At 41.0% G+C, this 18,720-nt stretch overlaps 1 protein-coding gene across 5 annotated transcripts in view; it reads right to left on the bottom strand.

Annotated features, from left to right (window-relative positions):
• cspp1a (centrosome and spindle pole associated protein 1a) overlaps positions 1–18,720 on the bottom strand; it is a 156,280-nt gene that overhangs the window by 23,363 nt on the left and 114,197 nt on the right. For all 5 annotated transcript variants that reach the window (XM_072571488.1, XM_072571489.1, XM_072571490.1 and 2 more), the window contains 3 exons: positions 16,026–16,172; positions 8,483–8,581; positions 6,015–6,081 (listed from right to left, as the gene is read on the bottom strand). In XM_072571488.1, the coding sequence (XP_072427589.1) occupies positions 6,015–6,081; positions 8,483–8,581; positions 16,026–16,172 (313 nt within the window). The remainder of the gene's footprint in view (positions 1–6,014; positions 6,082–8,482; positions 8,582–16,025; positions 16,173–18,720) is intronic.

The following is an 18,720-nucleotide window of genomic DNA, read 5'->3' on the forward strand; positions in this document are numbered from 1 at the left end:
GTGTGTAATTGAAGGAGTAATGTAGCCAGAACTCAAGGTTTCAATTATGTGCTCCAATTTCATAGTGGAGGTTGAATCTACAACTTCTAAATTAGAGGGGAAAATAATGCCAGAAAGGTTTAAATTTGTCAAAAAATGAAGTTGTATCATAGCTGCATTTAGACATGTAGCTAACAACAAGATCAGCAATGATCTCCTGTGAAAAGTCTTGATTTCAAAAACATTTCCTTTGAAATCTTATCAAAGGAAAAGGCTTAGAATTTTTAGATATATTTTGGCAATAGTTTTAGTTTAAGTGATACATATAGCAGATACTTGTATGTTACTATTAAAATCACATCAGAAGACATTGCATTTGTTTGTAATTTAATAAATTAGAAGAGTTCATCAAATATTTATTCTAGATTTCTTCTCCTACTCTAAGCACCAATCCCAGGAAACATTGGTTGCAGATTTCATGCAGCGAGATGCTAAGAAATAATCACATTGACAGGAATACATAATCCCTTAAATATAGTAAAGAGGATTATATACTACTCTAAAATTGTTTTATCTTCCAATACTCTATATGATTTCTCAGGGTAATTCCTCTTTATTTCTACATGAGTAACTTTGACAAGTCCTGACAAACCTATCCCAACAGTCACTGCATCAGAGGTCAGATCAGTTTTCCTTTGTGTGAATCCAAGGAAACCAATGGAAGCAGACGGAGTACCAGGCCGTGCACTCAGAGCATGCGGAGATCAATTGGCAGAGGTTTTCTCAGACATTTTCAACCTCTCCCTGAAGCAGGCCACTGTCCCTGCCTGTTTCAAGAGGGTCAACATCATCCCTGTGCCTAAGAAGGCTCATGCAGCATGTCTCAATGACTACCGCCCAGTGGCCCTAACTTTGGTGGTCATGAAGTGCTTTGAAAGGCTGATCATGGCACTAATCAATTCCAGCCTCCCCACTACTCTTGACCAATTCCAATTTGCCTACCGGAACAACAGAGCAATGGCAGTGCCATATCACTTGCCCTTCACTCCTCCCTAGAATGTCTTGACACCACAAGAACAGCTACATTAGAATCCTACTCATTGACTACAGTTCAGCATTCAACACTATTACCCCCTAGAGTCTGATTACTAATTAGTGATCTCAGATGAAGCCCCACTCTTTGCAACTGGATCCTCAGTTTCCTGACACATAGGCCAAAATCAGTGAAGACTGGGTACAATATTTCATCCTCCCTAATACTCAACACTGGAGCTCCAGTGTGCGCACTCAGCCCCTACTGTACTGACTGTATACCCATGACTGCATCACCAAATACCAGACTAATGCCATCTACAAGTTCACTGAAGACACCACCATAGTCGGTCAAATTTTAGATGGCGACAAAACAGACTACAGACAGGAGGTGGAAGACGTGGAAAAATGGTGCACTGAGAACAATCTAGCTCTCAATGCCAGCAAAACCAAGGAACTCATTATTGACTTTCGGTGGGATGTTATTCATGCCCCCATCCCCCTTACACATTAACAGCACAGAGGTGGAACGAGTGGACAGTGTCAAGCTCCTGGGAGTAGTCATCCACAACAAGCTTTCTTGGACTCTTCATATGGGCGCACTGGTTACAAAGGCCCAACGTCTCTGCTTCCTCAGGCAGCTGAGGAAATTTGGCATGATGGCGAATACCCTTGCTAACTTTTATAGGTGCGCCATCGAGAGCATTCTGTCTGGATGTATCATTACCTGGTATGGCAAGCGCACCATTCAAGATTGGAGACGGTTACAGAGAGTGGTGAACTCGGCCCGGACAATCACAAAGGCCAACCTCCCATCAATGGAATCCATCTATCAGGCCCGCTGTCAAGGAAAGGTCGCCAGCATTCTCAAAGATCCATCCCACCTGGCAATGCTTTTCTACAACGTCTACCATCAGGGAGAAGGTACAGAAGCCTGAACACATGCACCAGCCAGTTTTGCAACAGTTTCTACCCTACTGTTGTTAGAATACTGAATGGACTCAAACCTTTAACACTCACCTGTACCTGTGTTTTTGTTTTTGCCACTGTTTACCTATTATTTACTTATCTATGCTACTTAGCTCTGTGATCTGCCTGTATTGCTCGCAAGACAAAGCTTTTCACTATGCCTTGGTATACCTGACAATAATTCAATTCAATTCATTATTAAGTCTTATTAGACCTCACATTTACAACAAGATAAAATAACTGTTGGAACATAGAAACCAGAATAGGTGATTCAACTGAATACGTCTGCACTACCACTCAGTACGATCATGGCTGATCCAACACTCCAAAGCCTTTGACCTATCTTGTCCCCATAACCCTAGATTCAAGTAATTACTTATGATAATCAGAAATCTATCAATCTCTCAGTTAAACATACCAAAAGACTAAGCTTGCAGAACTCACTATGATAACAAATCCCAATAGTTCACAACCCTGAGTAAAAGAGTTCTCCTCATCTCAGACCTAAGTGCTACTCCCTTCATTTTTAAATTGTACCTTCTGGTTCTAGAGTCCCAACCAGAGGAACATTTTAACCTGCATCCATCCCATTTATCCCTTCAAGTAGGTTGTACATTTCAATGAGATCAAATCTCATTCTTCGAAATTCTAGAGAATACAGGCCTACTTTTCCCAAACTTTCTTCACAGGACAGTTCAGTCTTCACAAGAACGTCATTGCACTTCCTCTATAGCGCATTCTCTACTTTTCCTGAGATAAGGAGATCTAAAAGGCTAACCATATTCTAGGTGACCTGCTTTCCTACAGAATTTAAACAAGACTTCATTGCTCCCGTATGCAAACCCTCATGTATAAAGGCTAACATTCCATTAGCTGTCCCAAGAACTTGCTGCAGCAAGTATGTTAGCTTTCAGTGACTTAACAACAAAGCCACCTAGATCCATTTGTATGCCTATACTTTCCACCTCTTACAATTTAAGAAATACTATGCACATCTGTTTTTCCTATCTAAGTGGATAATCTCACATTTTTCCACATCATACTTAGTCTGCCATGTTCTTGTCCATCCATATAGAATGTTCAAATCCTGCAGAATCCCTTTTACATCTTCCTCACAATACATATGCAAGCCTTTTTTTTAAGTCATCCATAAATTTAGAAATATTACATTTGGTCCTCAACTCCAAATCATTGATACATATAGTCAATAGCTGGGGCCCAAGCACTGATCCTTACAGTGTCCCAATAGTCATAGCCATCAACCTGAGAATGACCCTTTTTTCTTTTTTCCACCTGTTCGCCAATTGTCAATCTGTACCAGTGCATTACCTCCTAATCCCGTTTGCTTTACTTTTGCTAAGGAGGTGAGCTTTATCAAAGGTGTTCTAAAAATCTAAGTATAATATGTCCAATGACTTTCTTCCTTCAATTTTGTTTGTAACACCTTCAAGAAACTCAGAGTTCATTAATCTCCAATGCTTCTAAATTTTGTATCATCCACAAATGTTGAAACTGCTCCCAGTTACGAAGAAAGGCAAAGGTCACAATACAATACCCTAAGGACTTCCATTACACATCTTCCTCCAGCCCAAAAAACATTCAAATTGAATTAGCTTTACTGTCACACGTACTCAAATGAGTACAGTGAAAAGTTTATAAGTCAACACTTACAGCCATTGACCATTATTCTGTTTGCTATTACTCAGTTTATTTAGCTGCAACTTCTCTCACAAATCTGTTGTGATTCTGTACCTAATACATCACCCTTATTAACCCTTACTATTACATTTTCAAAAAAAACTCCAATTTAGTTACAGATGATTTTGCCTTTAGAAATTCATGCTGGATCTCTCTAATCAATTCATCTTTTTCCATGTGACTACTAATTCTATCCCAAATAATTGTTTCTGGAAGCTTCTCCACCATTAAAGTTGAACTGACTGGACTGTAACTGGCCTTATTCTTATAAACATTTTGAACAAGGGCATGTTTGCAAGGCCCTGAATTTAGGGAAGACTGAAAATTAGGAGTAGTTCCACTCTCACTCCTTCAATATCTCTTGGTCCAATTTTAAATTTATTAAGGAAGGAGCTATGATATTTAGATTGACACAATATATGGAAAAGGCAACTGGTTTCTTTCAACTTACTGTTTTGTTTGTTTAAAAATGCTGTGAATAGTAAGGGAAACAGCTCAATAAATTGTTCACATTAGTAAGCAAACAAGAAAGGTGTCTTATGAACCACAGGGGTGGTTCTTGTGACCTGAAGGTTTAAGCTCAGAGAGAGAGACAGTATCCTTGTAAATGAATTGAATTGAAGGGAGAAAGTGCATCCAGGAAATTGGGAAAAGTACACTATGACGAAGAGAGAATAGAATCAAAGGAGGAAGAATGACTTCAAGCAGCTTTTGGAAAGAAATGGTATTCCACCTAATTCCACTTAACATTTTAATCTGAAAAAAATTATGAATTGTGAAGTAACAAAATGGTTAATCACTTTACAAGAAAATCGTCTCTTACAACGAATACCACAGTAATTTGGGGAGAGATTAAACAATGTCACGTACTCAAATGAATATAGTGAAAAGTTATGCAACTAAATTATACAATGTGATAAATTTTGGATTATTATTTGGAGATATGGGACAGGAATTCAGAACTTCTCACCAACACCCAAGAAATAAATGTATTAAATATCTTTGAGATCAATCTCCTTTCATAAATGGGATATGGGCCGGGTGCTGGCAGGTGGGACTAGATTGGGTTGGGAATATCTGTTCGGCATGGACGGGTTGGAGTGAAGGGTCTGTTTCCATGCTGTACATCTCTATGATTCTATAACTGTAGCAGCATGACAAAATCAGTGGCCTTAAATTGGTCCAAAGGTCCTCTTTGTAAAGACACATGCAAAGTATTCATTGAGTACCTCAGCCATATTTTCTGTCTCCATGTAAAAATCTCTTATTTGGTCCCCAATTGACCATCCTCCTCCTTTTATGGTCTTTTTAATTATTTATGTGCCTACAGAGAACTTATGGTTTCCCTTTAAGGCAGGCTGTAGTCTTTTTGTGTACTCTCTCTTTGCTGCTCGTGTTTCTTCGTTCATGACCCTTTTAAATATCCATATTTAGCCTGGTTCTCACTTATATTATCCAACTTACACTCCATGCATTTGTATCAAGAGCTTTCTCTCTTTGGTCTTCCAAGGAAACCTCACTTTTCTACCCCAAACCTTTTTCCATCTGCCACAGTTAAACCAATCACGTGTAAATCAGTGTCACTCTACAGCACTTTGCTCCCGCCTACAGATTCAAATGTATTGAGTAAATATTCAACAGGATCAAACAACTTTTAAGCAAATTCATATTTTTGTATAATGGGTCTTCTGACTTCCAATTAAACTTGAGTCATAAACCTATTTCTATAGTAAAAGTTGAGATATACAGCACAGTACAGGGCGACCCCCATATCCACGGAATCATTTTCCGTGGTTTCTGTTACCTGCGGTGTCCTGCAGTCTGAACATATAAAAGGGGCAGCACGGTGACACAGTGGTTAGCACTGCTGCCTAACACCACCAGGGACCTGGGTTTGATTCCCACCTGTCTGTGGCCTTAAAGTTTGCACATTCTCCCAGTGTCTGCATGGGTTTCCTCCAGGTGCTCCGGTTTCCTCCCACATCCTCCAAAGATGTCCAGGTCAGGTGAATTGGCCATGCTAAATTACCCATAGTGTTAGGTGTATGAGTTAGGGGTAAATATAGGGTTGGGGAATGTGTTTGGGTGGGTTTCTCTTCGGAGAAGTGGTGTGGACTTGTTGGGCCAAAAGGCCTGCATCCACACTGTAGAGAATCTAATCTAAAGAAAAGGGGAACGTTCCAGAATCAGGGATCAGGAGGCTGCCGGGAAGGTAAGGCTCCCAGTTAAGTGACAGGGTTCGCTCCCATCCACAGTAGGTCATGGAATGTATTCCCCGCGGATACGAGGGGACTACTGTATACAAAATATATATACATCCATGTGAAAGCTTTTACCAAATGCTCGAAGCTGGTTTCGTCTAGCAGGAACTGGTGGTGACTCGGTTCCCAACTGTGGATGATCCTATAAAGCAAGATCATTTTTAAGAAAATTCAAGATTGCAAAGTGATCAAAGAAGCATAGTTTAACATTTTATTTTAATTGAGTGAAACAATTAGTCAAACGTTCCCAAATTAAGTTCATGGTTTTCCCAATTTTGAGTTGTGGCTTTTGGATCTAGTGTTTATTAGTCTCCACTGCCACAATTAAATTATGCAGTTTTTACTGAAATAACCTTGATACAATGAGCTCCAGCAGCAATTACCTTAAAGTTACATTGAGGGGACATAAGCATCGATAATTTTCAAAACTAACTTGGACATTTTTTAAAACAGATAAATGGCGCACACTACTTCGACTATTAATTCTCAACAAATCTTTACAATAAAATTCCTTGTGTTATTTATATCTTGGTTACTGTCTATATATGCTCTGTAGATTTCTTTCCTCAATGGTTAAGTACCAACACTTCTTCCTTATCAATAAATGTCCGAAGAAGAATATAACCAATGAGAAAAATCTTTGTTCCCAATAATTAGCTATCACATTCTAAATAAAACTTACCTGTTACAGGGTAGAGCTAGTTTCATGCCTCTCTTTTTAAAGTATTTTTGCTTTGAATTAGCACTTCTCCTCATTTGAAGTGCTAGTCTCATTTAAACATCTCATTTCCTGAAATAGGATGGGATTCATGAGATTCATCTCAATTGCCTTTAAGGCGGTGGTAGAAGGTAGTGCCAGTACTTTGATCATGGATGTCTGTAGGAAGACTTGAACTTGTCTTTGTGGCAGAACAGTGTGTTGGTGTTAACCAGTTGGTGTTCTACACATTTGGTGAGCAGGAGAATCTTGTTGGACTTGCAATTCTAAATTCCTTCCTTTCCAGTGTTGGGCAATCTTTCTGTCCCTGGTACTTAAGTCCCCTAGGAGGATCTTCCTTAGTGATGTTGGGAGAATGACGTCCAGATACGATAGCAAAGTGGCACAGTGGGAGCACACTGGGGCTATAACAGGGAGGTCATGAGTTGAAGCCATCCTTTGCTATTTAGATTGGCCTTTGCTGCAGTAGAAGCTATTTTTCAAAAGGTTAGGGAGAGAATAGGGCCCCTTAAAGATCAGCAAGGCAGTCTTTGTGTGGAACCACAGAAAATGGGGGAGATGCTAAAGGAGTGCTTGCATCAGTGTTTACTGTAGAGAAGGTCATGGAAAATACAGAATGTGGGGAAATAGATGGTGATATCTTGAAAAATGTCCATCTTACAAAGGAGGTGGTACTCGATGTCTTAAAAGATATAAAGATGTATATATCCCCAGGACTTGATCAGGTGTACCCTAAAACTCTGTGGGAAGCTAGGCAAGTGATTGCTGGGTCACTTGCTGAGATATTTGTACTATCAGTAGTCACAGGTAAGGTGCCAGAAGACTAGAGGTTGCCTTCTTTAAGGAAGATGGTAAAGACAAGCCAGGGAACGATAGACCCGTGAGCCTCACACATCAGTGGTGAGCAAGTTGTTGGAGGGAATCCTGAGGGATAGGATGTACATGAACTTAGATAGGCAAGGACTGATTATGGATGGTCAATATGGCTTTGTGAATGGGAAATCATGTTTCACAAACTTGATTGAGTTTTCTGAAGTAACAAAGAGGATTGATGAGGGCAGAGTGATGGATGTGATCTATATGGACTTCAGTAAGGTGTCTGACACGGTTCCTCATGGTAAACTGGTTAGCAGGGTTAGATCACATGGAATTAGAGAGAACTAGGAATTTGGAAACAGAATTGGCTCAAAGGTAAAAAGTGGTGGCAGAGGGTTACTTTTCAGACTAGAGGCCTGTGACCAGTGATACTGGATCCAGCTATCTGTCACTTACATAAATGATTTGGACATGAAGTTAGGAGGTATACTTAGTAAGTTTTCAGATGACACCAAAATTGGAAGTGTAGTGGTCAGTGAAGAAGGTTATCTCAGAGTACAATGGGATCTTGACAGGTGGGCCAATTGGCTGAGTAGTGGCAGATGGGGTTTAATTTAGATAAATATGTGAGGTGCTGCATTTTGGAAAGGCAAATCAGAGCAGTACTTATACACTTAAATGGTAAGGTCCTGGGGAGTGTTGCTGAACAAAGACACCAATTTTCTTTTGTATGGCCTCAACTTTTACATTCATCACAGAGAGAAAGAATTCCATCCAAACACACCGAGTTAGTATTATCTTATTTCAACTCTAAGCAGTTTGATATCTAACTTTTATTTCTCTCCCGAAACATCAAAGTTTCTAACAGCTCTTCTAAAATTGTGCAATTCTATTTGAAGTGCATTCAACTACCAGTAAGACCACACAAGAAAAGAGCATACTTGACCTAAGACACCATACAAAGCATAGTATCTTATTGAACATAGTAAGAACAATTCAAATAACTTACCACGTCTAATTCCTGAAGAGAGTTGCTAACAGCAGGAATATCATTTTTCTGAACATCAATCTGCTTCTTCATGGTTGGAATAGGTGGAGAAGGCGGTCTCTGGAATAAGGAAATTTCTTTTCAACAATTATGTTTTGTGAACTTGCTATTCATCAACCTGGATAACATTATGCTCGAAAATCAAAGCTATTAAATGGAATAGCTGTGAAGCTTTTAGCCCAATGAGCGTCTACTGGGAAGAGAAAGTAAACAGATTAGGTTCCTTACGTTTACCAATTAAAAAACAGAACATGCCATTCTGCAGACCAGCTTTGCCATAGTCGGTGAAGAGGCAATTTCACCAGATGCTTTAGGTGATAAAAATATTGCTGAACTGAGGTCTTAAATTGAAACACTGTTCAAATAAAAAGACTCTATCTTGGGAAGGAGAGAAGGATGTTCTAGAAATGGCTACATGGAGACTTAAGGGGCTAAGAGTTTCTTAAAATATCTGCCAGCACTCATTAAAGAGACTGTAGAGCATCTTAGTGGCTAATGTTGTCTCAAACGCCCTTCCCAATGTACAGATGTTTTTGAATGCTAAAAAGGTTAGTGGCGATGTGGATTTTACCCACAAATTAAAAGGCTACTCACCACTCCATGTTTATTTGCTAGCAGGACTTTGAACACGTTCTTGAACGTATTGGAAGACTTACTGGGATACTTGAAAGACTTCAACATACTACTTTATTCTCAGACCTCAGAAGGTTTTACTAATAATTCTCTGAGGATATTTACACAATAATTTCTCTCCCAGCCACTGCATTTTACACTGTATAAAATTAGGCAATGCAGGCTACATATACCACTGCTGGAAAATTGTACCGAATCCACTCATGTAAGCTAAACCTCTAGTTTTGTTTGATGCATGTTTCACTCACCATGATTATCAATTAACCCAAAAATAAGTTGGTCAAATTACTGCTTAATCTCCAATAATTAAAAAATGCAAATAAATTGCCAGCATCTAGACTTCAATGGGAAATTTCAATGTAAACTTTGGGGAAGGAATCAGGAGCAATTTGGTAAAAGTGAAAATTTTGGGTTATCCGAGAAGGGGGATCCCAAGGATGGAGTGACTGGAGGTGGGGGAGTGACAAAGAATTGGGGTTGGGTATGATTATAATAGGTAGCTAGCAACCAGTATGAAATTGTAACTGTGTCAAGACGAGCAACAAGGGGACCAGACCAACAGTGCCTCCAAGTTTACACGTTATACACAGCCTATATACTTAAGAGAGTGGTACCTTCTAAATTACTTGTGCACTGTCTCAAAGGGAATGAGACCACAAAACATAGGAGTAGAAACTAGCCAATTCAGCCCATCAAGTCTGCTCTGCCATTCAATCATGGCTGACAAGTTTCTCAACTGAAAATGTGTTGCTGGAAAAGCGCAGCAGGTCAGGCAGCATCCAAAGAGCAGGAGAATTGACGTTTCGGGCATGAGCCCTTCTTCAGGAATGAGGAAAGTGTGCCAAGCAGGCTAAGATAAAAGGGAGGGATGAGGGACTTGGGGGAGGGGCGTTGGAAATGCGATAGGTGGAAGGAGGTTAAGGTGAGGGTGATAGGCCGGAGTGGGGGTGGGGGCGAAGAGGTCAGGAAGAAGATTGCAGGTTAGGAAGGCGGTGCTGAGTTTGAGGGTTGGGACTAAGACAAAGTGGGGGGAGGGGAAATGAGGAAACTGGAGAAATCTGAGTTCATCCCTTGTGGTTGGAGGGTTCCTAGGCGGAAGATGAGGCGCTCTTCCTCCAGCTGTCGTGTTGCTATGGTCTGGCGATGGAGGAGTCCAAGGACCTGCATGTCCTTGGTAGAGTGGGAGGGGGAGTTAAAGTGTTCAGCCACGGGGCGGTTGAGTTGGTTGGCCCGGGTGTCCCAGAGGTTTTCTCTGAAATGTTCCGCAAGTAGGCAGCCTGTCTCCCCAATACAGAGGAGGCCACATCGGGTGCAGCGGATGCAGTAAATGATGTGTGTGGAGGGGCAGGTGAATTTGTGGTGGATATGAAAGGATCCCTTGGGGCCTTGGAGGGAAGTAAGGGAGAAGGTGTGGGCACAGGTATTGCATTTCTTGCGGTTGCAGGGGAAGGTGCCGGGAGTGGAGGTTGGGTTGGTGGGGGGTGTGGACCTGACGAGGGAGTCACTGAGGGAGTGGTCCATGAGTCCATGATTTTCGCTTCCCCAGTCCCCAACGCCCTGTCTTCACCATGGACATCGGACCCTGTACACCTCCATCCCCCATCACGAAGGACTCAAAGCCCTCCGCTTCTTCCTTTCCCGCCGTACCAACCAGTACCCTTCCACTGACACCCTCCTTTGACTGACTGAACTGGTCCTCACTCTGAACAACTTCTCTTTCCTCCCACTTCCTCCAAACCAAAGGAGTAGCCATGGGCACCCGCATGGGCCCCAGCTATGTCTGCCTCTTCATAGGATATGTGGAACAGTCCATCTTCCGCAGCTACACTGGCATCACCCCCCCACCTTTTCCTCTGCTACATTGATGACTGTATCGACGCTGCCTCGTGCTCCCACGAGGAGGTTGAACAGTTCATCCACTTTACCAACACCTTCCAACCCGACCTCAAATTTATCTGGACCGTCTCAGACTCCTCCCTCCCCTTCCTAGACCTCTCCATTTCTATCTCGGGCGACCGAATCAACATGGACGTTTACTATAAACCGACCGACTCCCACAGCGACCTAGACTACAAATCCTCCCACCCTGCCCCCTGTAAAAACGCCATCCCATATTCCCAATTCCTTCTTCTGGACTAGAACTCCCAAGTCTCTTTGCACTTCAGACTTCTGAATTTTTTCCTCCATTTAGAAAATAGTCAATGCCTCTATTCTTCCCACCAAGGTGAATGATCTCACACTTTTCCACATTGTACTCCATTTGCCACTTCTTTGCTCATTCTCCTAACCTGTCCAAATTCCTCTGCAGCCTCCCACTTCCTCAATGCTACCTGACACTCTATCTATCTTTGTATTATCCACAAACTTAACCAGAATGTCCTTAGCTCCTTCATCTAAGTCATTAATGTATAAAGTGAAAAGTTGTGGTCCCAACACTGAGCCTTGCGGAACACCACTTGTCACTGGCTGCCATATTGAGAAGGACCCTTTTATCCCCACTTTCTGCCAGACAGCCAAGCATCTATCCATGCTAGCACTTTGCCTCTAACACCATGGGCCCTTAATCTTCTCCCTCCTTATTTCCTTTTTTGTTGCCCTCTGTTGTTCTTTGTGAGCTTCTCAATCCTCTGTCTTACCACTGTTCTTCATTCTTTTATTTGCTTTCCCTTTTCCTTTTATGCTATCCCTGACTTCCCTGATTAGCCATGGTTGTCTCATCCTCCCTGAACCGTGGCTCTTTTTCCTCAGGATGAATCTCTGCAGTGTCTCCTGAATTATTCCCATGAACTCCTGCCTTTGCTGTTCCACTTCCTTTCCTGCTAGGCTCCTCTCCTAGGTAAAAACAATAACTGCAGATGCTGAAAACCAAATACTGGGTTAGTGGTGCTGGAAGAGCACAGCAGTTCAGGCAGCATCCAAGGAGCAGCGAAATCGACGTTTCGGGCAAAAGCCCTTCCTCTCCTAGTCAAATCTATCCAGCTCTGGCCTCATGCCTCTGTAGTTGCCTTTGTTCAGCTGAAATACCATTACCTCTGATTCTAACTTCTCTCTCTCGAATTGCAGAGTAAATTCGATCATGTTATGATCTCTGCTTCCTAAGGGTTCCTTCACCTTAAGCTCCCTTATCAAGTCTGCTTCATTGCACAGCACTAAATCCAGAATTGCCTGTTCCCTCATGGGCCCCAAAACAAGCTGTTCCAAAAAGCTCTCTCACAGACATTCCACAAATTCTTTTCTTGTGAACCAATACCAAACAGATTTTCGCAGTCTACCTGCATATTGAAATCCCTCATGATCCCCATAGTTTTGCCTTTCCCACACAACTTTTATATCTCCTAGTGTATCTTGCACCCCAACTCCTGACTACTGTTTGGAGACCTATACATGACTCTAACCATGTTTTTTTTAAACCTTTACAGTTCCTCAATTCTACCCACACAGATTCTACACCCATCTGACCCTACTTTGTTTCTTACTACTTATTTAATTTCATTTATTACTAATAGGACAACTCCACCCCCTCTGCCCACCTGTCTATCTTTTCAATAGGATGTACATCCTTCAGTATTCAACTCCCAATCCTGATCCCCTTGCAGCCATGTCTCTGTGATGTCCACCACATCATATCTGCCACAGGTTAATTTACCACATTCCTTCTGCTGCGTGCATTCAGATATAACAACTTTAGTCCTATATCAACAGTCCCTCTTCGCATTGTCACTCATTTGTCCAGTATACTTGAAGTTTGATTGCTAACCCTTTCCAGATACTGTGTCCTAGTTGGGACTGTGCTGGAGATTTTAATACTGGATTAGTGGTGCTGGAAGAGCACAGCAGTTCAGGCAGCATGCAACGAGCAGCGAAATCGACGTTTCGGGCAAAAGCCCTTCATCAGGAATTTAATAACCTCTTCTGAGGTCTGCGCTCTTACCTCCTCATTTTAATTTGGGTTTTCTAATCCTCCGCTCCCCCCCAAAGAATATATTCTTTCTTCCCCAGTATTGGTGTCAATGTCCCATGAATTCAAATCTATTTCTCCCTAAACAATCTTAAAGCCACACATTTACTTGCATAGTCTTATTGACCATGTGCCAATTAGCTTGCAGCTCAAGTAGTAATTCATGGTACTGAAATGGACCACGACCATTGTGTTTTTCCCCTCCCGCTCCAAGTTCCTCTGCAACCCAGATGAGATATCCTAAACACAAGCATCAGGCAGGCAACATAACCTTCAGGACTCTCGACTCTGGTCGCAGAGAACAGTGTCTATGTCTCTAATTATTGTTATGGACTAGACTAGACACTTCAAAACATTTCAAGAAGGTAGCCCAGATCCTAACTTTGTTAGTTGTTTTAAGCAGGTGCAAAATGGTATTCCAGGAGAGAATCAGCTCATCAAACCACTTAGTTTCAAACAAAACAGATTTTCTTTACAAGGTTATTGAATGAAACACTAACAACAGAAAACAGAATACTGAATAACTTAACCTATCCAAAGACCCAACAGATCATCCCAACTTAATGATGCTGTTCCAAATACTTGCAACAATCTCCATAAACACCCCTTGGCACAAAAGGTAAAACCAAACCCAGGTTCTTACAGGATAGAAGTCGGAGAAAGAGTATCAGCTTGGACCTGCTTCTTTGGGTCCAGTACCTACATTTCCCCAACACTACTTTAAAAAAACACAACTAGAGTAAAACTGAGCTGGGCACTGGTCACTCCCCTTTCATTGTACAAGTGTTTTTTTTTAACTTGAAAGCCTTCTGTGTGAAGCAGTATGTGTTAGCTATTATCAAACTGGCCCTAAAATCCTTCACCTCCAGATATTTTGGAGTCTGTTTCATTTATAACTTCGCTGAAAAAAAAAGCCAAGGACAGCATAACCTTGTTAAAGGAGCAGCTTCATCAAACTATACTAACCCAATTACTAACTATACTAACATTTCTCTTCTCTCCCCCAATTTGAATGGTTCCCTGCACCACAATGCTGTGGTCAATTCGTTCATCCTCCCTGCAGTCCCCATTCACTTCCACAGAGGGAGCAATACTCTTGAACAAGGATAAGGGCTGAGGCTCTTGCAACTCTACCTCCTGGATCCCTCCACTGCTTCACTCACAGCCACCTCCTGCTGTTCCTCACCACTGGCCAAATTAGAGTTAGTTAGTGGGTGTGATTGTCTCATGAAACACAGCATCCAGGTAACTCTCCCTCTTCTTGATTGTCACAATCTTTGAAGCTCAGACTCTGAGCCAGGTTCTTCCAGCAACCAACATTTACTACAGACATGGTCACTGGGAACCACAATGGGGTCCATAATGAGCTCCCACCTCATGTAGAAACAGCACATCACCTGACTCTCCATCCTTATTTTATTTAATTAGATTGAATTTTTTACAAATTTTGAACTATTTTTGTATCTCTGCTTATGCAAGTTGCAACCAAATTAACAAATTTCAATTTAGTACAGATTCAAATTTAGCAGACCCCTTATTAGCTAATCAAATCACAGCCCTTCTGTGATATCACCTTTCAGTTTTCGACTCAGATTCAGAAACCGAATCACCCACCTTCCCAAGTTGCTCTCCGCTCGGCTGCTCTCCCAAAGTGAAGGCCCCAAGTCAACATGATAAGTTTTTATATCACTTACCTTTCCAAGTTGCTCTCCGCTCGGCTGCTCTACTGAAGTGCCTTTGCAGTAACTTCCCAACAAGCACACTCAGTTTAGATGGAACATTTTACCAGGCAGCTCAGGGCAAACATTGTTGCAGCAAGAAGTTCCAGCCAAATGCCTGCATTAGGCATGGATAAAGGACACCTCTTCTTTGACCTTATGTAAATTTGCACACCCTGAATAATATTTGCAGTTTTAGGAGTACATGTTAAGCCTGAGAAGCAGCCCAATTTTCAAAAATATGAGCTAAAATAATGTGATGATCTTTACTGTGACAGTGTATTAAGAGCTCATTCGGAGCTTCATACTTGTTTGCCAGTGGAAAGGAGATCTAATATTCTGGTAATGTAATTGGTGGGGAAACCATCTGGGTAGAATTAAGAAATAGGAAATGGCATAAACATTGATGTATATTACAAACTACAAAACAGTGGAGATGAATTTGTAATGGAATTTAGTTAGTTGGACAACATGTTCACACGTTCCTTTGACACCTAGTTGTGGTGAATTATTTGCATGATAACCAGGTGAATTATCATAGATCTTGCACAAACTTCAATAAGCATGCATGAGAACGTGGATATAAACACGAGGACGTATACTCTGCATTTACAACCTCTAGGTCCATTGCTTCTGTGATTTGGACCATTTCCTTTTACAAAGATTTGCCATATTTTGTCAACACTTGGAAGAAAATCACTGACATGGTAGGGAATTGTGCAAAAACCTACGTGAAGTTCAAGAATTGAACTTGCTATATCTGAAAAAGGACTGCAAATATATTTTCTTCATTATTTTGTTTTAGACAACATGTATGGCTTGATATTAGAAATCTCAGGAAATACAATTAAAATTATCTTCAAGATTGTTATGACTTGCCCAAACATATTCCCCTACTAGTTGAGAAACAATACTGGAATTATATTTCTTAGATGCAGTATGGAAAGTTTTTTGGATCAATGCAATATGGCCTCAATAGAAGGCTTTTAAAAATGAGCCTGTTCTATATAAAATCACTCTCCCAGTTTTTCAATGCTAAAGCTACCGTGATATTGACATGAAGGTTGGAAATTATGAATAAATGTTTGTAAATAAACATATACTACCAATTTTCTCCCATTAAAAGGCAGAGGTCACTTTCAACATGCCCTTGGAAGATATTTTTAAAAATCTAAGGCAGGGTGATTTAGTATACCTTCTCATCTATCCTTGAAGATTGTTCACTCTTGAGTAGATGTTGAAACATCATCTCCTGTTTATCTTCTTCCTCCTTTCGTTTTTTTTCTGCTATTTTACGACGTTCTTCAGCCAACCGTGCAATTTCTTCATTTTTAATTCTTTGCTGGAGATGCATGGAAAATATTAAATTTAATCTTACATTTAAAAGTTGCTTGTATACTGTTGCATAGGCTTCTTACACCAATTATTTTTCAGCTCTCAAATTTTACATTTTTCTCATAAGCAGGTCCCACTGACCTTGAGTATAACTTCATTAAACTTCATAAGTAGCTTTTGTTTCAGCAACATGTCCAAGATGACAAAACTGATTCATTAGTTAATAACTTTTGGCTACTACGATTACGCCATTCTTCAATGATTTTATGAAGTAAGAGTGCACTTCATGCTTACCTAGTTTATTTTAATCACCTTAGTACTTGCTATTATTACTGCGTAAAACTAACATTTTCTGATGGTAGTATATGCACAGCAAAATGCAGAAATCAGAAGATGCTGACAAGTGTGATATCTTGGTCCTTCACAGACACAACACTTGTACACTTTTCTAATGGAATCTACATGGGAATTACTGACATAGTCATAGAGTCATAGAGATGTACAGCACGGAAAAGACTTTTTGGTCCAATTCATCCATGCCAACCAGATATCGCAACTCAATCTTGTCCTACCTGCCAGCACCTGGCCCATATCCCTCCAAACCCTTCCTATTCATATACCCATCCAATTGCCTTTTAAGACTTGTTGGGCCGAAGGGCCTGTTTCCACACTAAGTAATCTAATCTAATCTAAAATAATGTTGCAATTGTACTAGCCTCCACCACTTCCTCTGGCAGCTCATTCCATACACGCACCACCCTCTGCATGACTACATTGCCCCTTAGGTTTCTTTTATATCTTTCCCCTCTCACCCTAAACCTATGGGCTCTAGTTCTGGACTCTCCCATCCCAGGGACATAACTACACCCAGAATAATAGTCTCTTACAATTTCTCCCAAAGACCTGAGAAACTTGGATAAACTGCAGAATTGGGCTGAGAGATGGCAAATGGAGTTCAATGCAGCTAAATGTGAGGTGATGCACTTTGGGAAGAATAACAGGAAGGCAGAGTACTGGGTCAATGGAAAGATTCTTGGTAGTGTGGATGTGCAGAGGGATCTTGGAGTCTTCATACATAGATCCCTGAAAGTTGCTACCCAGGTTGATCGTGCTGTTAAGAAGGCATACAGTGTGTTAGGTTTCATTGGTAGAGGGAGTGAGTTCCAGACCTGCAATATCATGCTGCAACTATACAAAACGCTAGTGCAGCCCCACACTTGGAATAGTGCGTACATTTCTGGTTGCCATATTTTGGGAAGGATGTGGAAGCATTGAGAAAGATGCAGAGGAGATTTACCAGGATGTCGCCTGGTCTGGATGGAAGGTCTTATGATGAAGGGCAGAGAGACTTAGCCTTCTTCTCTCCAATGAGAACAGACTCAAGAGGGGATTTGATAGAGACATACGAGGTTAGATAGGGTAGACAGTGAAAGTCTTTTTCCTAGGATGATGATGTTAGCTTGTACGAGGTGGCATAACTACAGATTGAGGGGTGATAGATTTAAGACAGATGTCAGAGGCAGGTTCTTTACTCAGGAGTGGTAAAGGCATGGAATGCCCTACCTGCCAATGTAGTTAACTCAGCCACATTAGGGAGATTTAAACAATCCTTGGACAAGCACATGGATGATGAAGTGAGAGTGAAGGTAGACGAGCTGAGAATAGTTCACAGGTCGACGCAACATCGAGGGCCAAAGGGCCTGTTCTGCACTGTATTGTTCTATGTTCTATCTTAAGAACGGCCTCAGATGCTGCCCAGCTCAATCAGTAATAAATGAATTTTTAAAAATGCATTATATTTCATAAGTATTGAGCAACTCTCCAACCCTGAAAAATAAATCTAACAAATATAAGGTGTCTTTCCTCAGAAGTCAATTCATGAGCAGATTTTTAAACATGTAATGATATTGTGTTTTGCTTTTAAATGTTTAACCTAACCATATTCATATGACAGTGTATATTTCACTTCCTACACAAATTATACAAATGTAATTTACATTTCCAGCTTTTTATCTCTGATTTTGCTACCTGTGCCTGTTTGTCGGTCTGGAGTCAAATTAGATCGTTAGGGGTGCCTTTGGGCAATTAGGGGTGGGAAATTAATAGCCAGCAATGCAGTCATCCCCTGTAAATGAATAAAAAAGGTTTGGGGAACATAGCAGCCATGATCAAATGGCAGAGTAGACCTGATGAGTCAAATGGTCTAATTTGCTTCTTGTATCTTATAGTCTTGTGACCTGACAAAAAGATGTTCAAATCTATGCCAAGATATTGGGGTTTCATGAAAAATCATTTTGGGGGTGGGGGGGGGGTGGGTGTAGAAGCATACCCCCCGACAGGGGACAAAGAGGAGGCAGACAGATTCAGGCAAGTGGAAGGATTTTAAGCAAGCAAACACCGGTTGATGCAGTGAGAGGGCCAAAGGATCTTCCCATAACCTGGCCTCAATTTTTCCCCATAATCTTTGGATCAGATTGAAAGAGAGATCAATGACATCCTCTGATTTTTAATGTAAAATACAGCATTTTTATATATTTTGTGTTACAGTAGTCAAA

This window comes from Chiloscyllium punctatum, chromosome 5 (genome assembly GCF_047496795.1).
Source record: "Chiloscyllium punctatum isolate Juve2018m chromosome 5, sChiPun1.3, whole genome shotgun sequence".
NCBI lineage: Eukaryota > Metazoa > Chordata > Chondrichthyes > Orectolobiformes > Hemiscylliidae > Chiloscyllium > Chiloscyllium punctatum.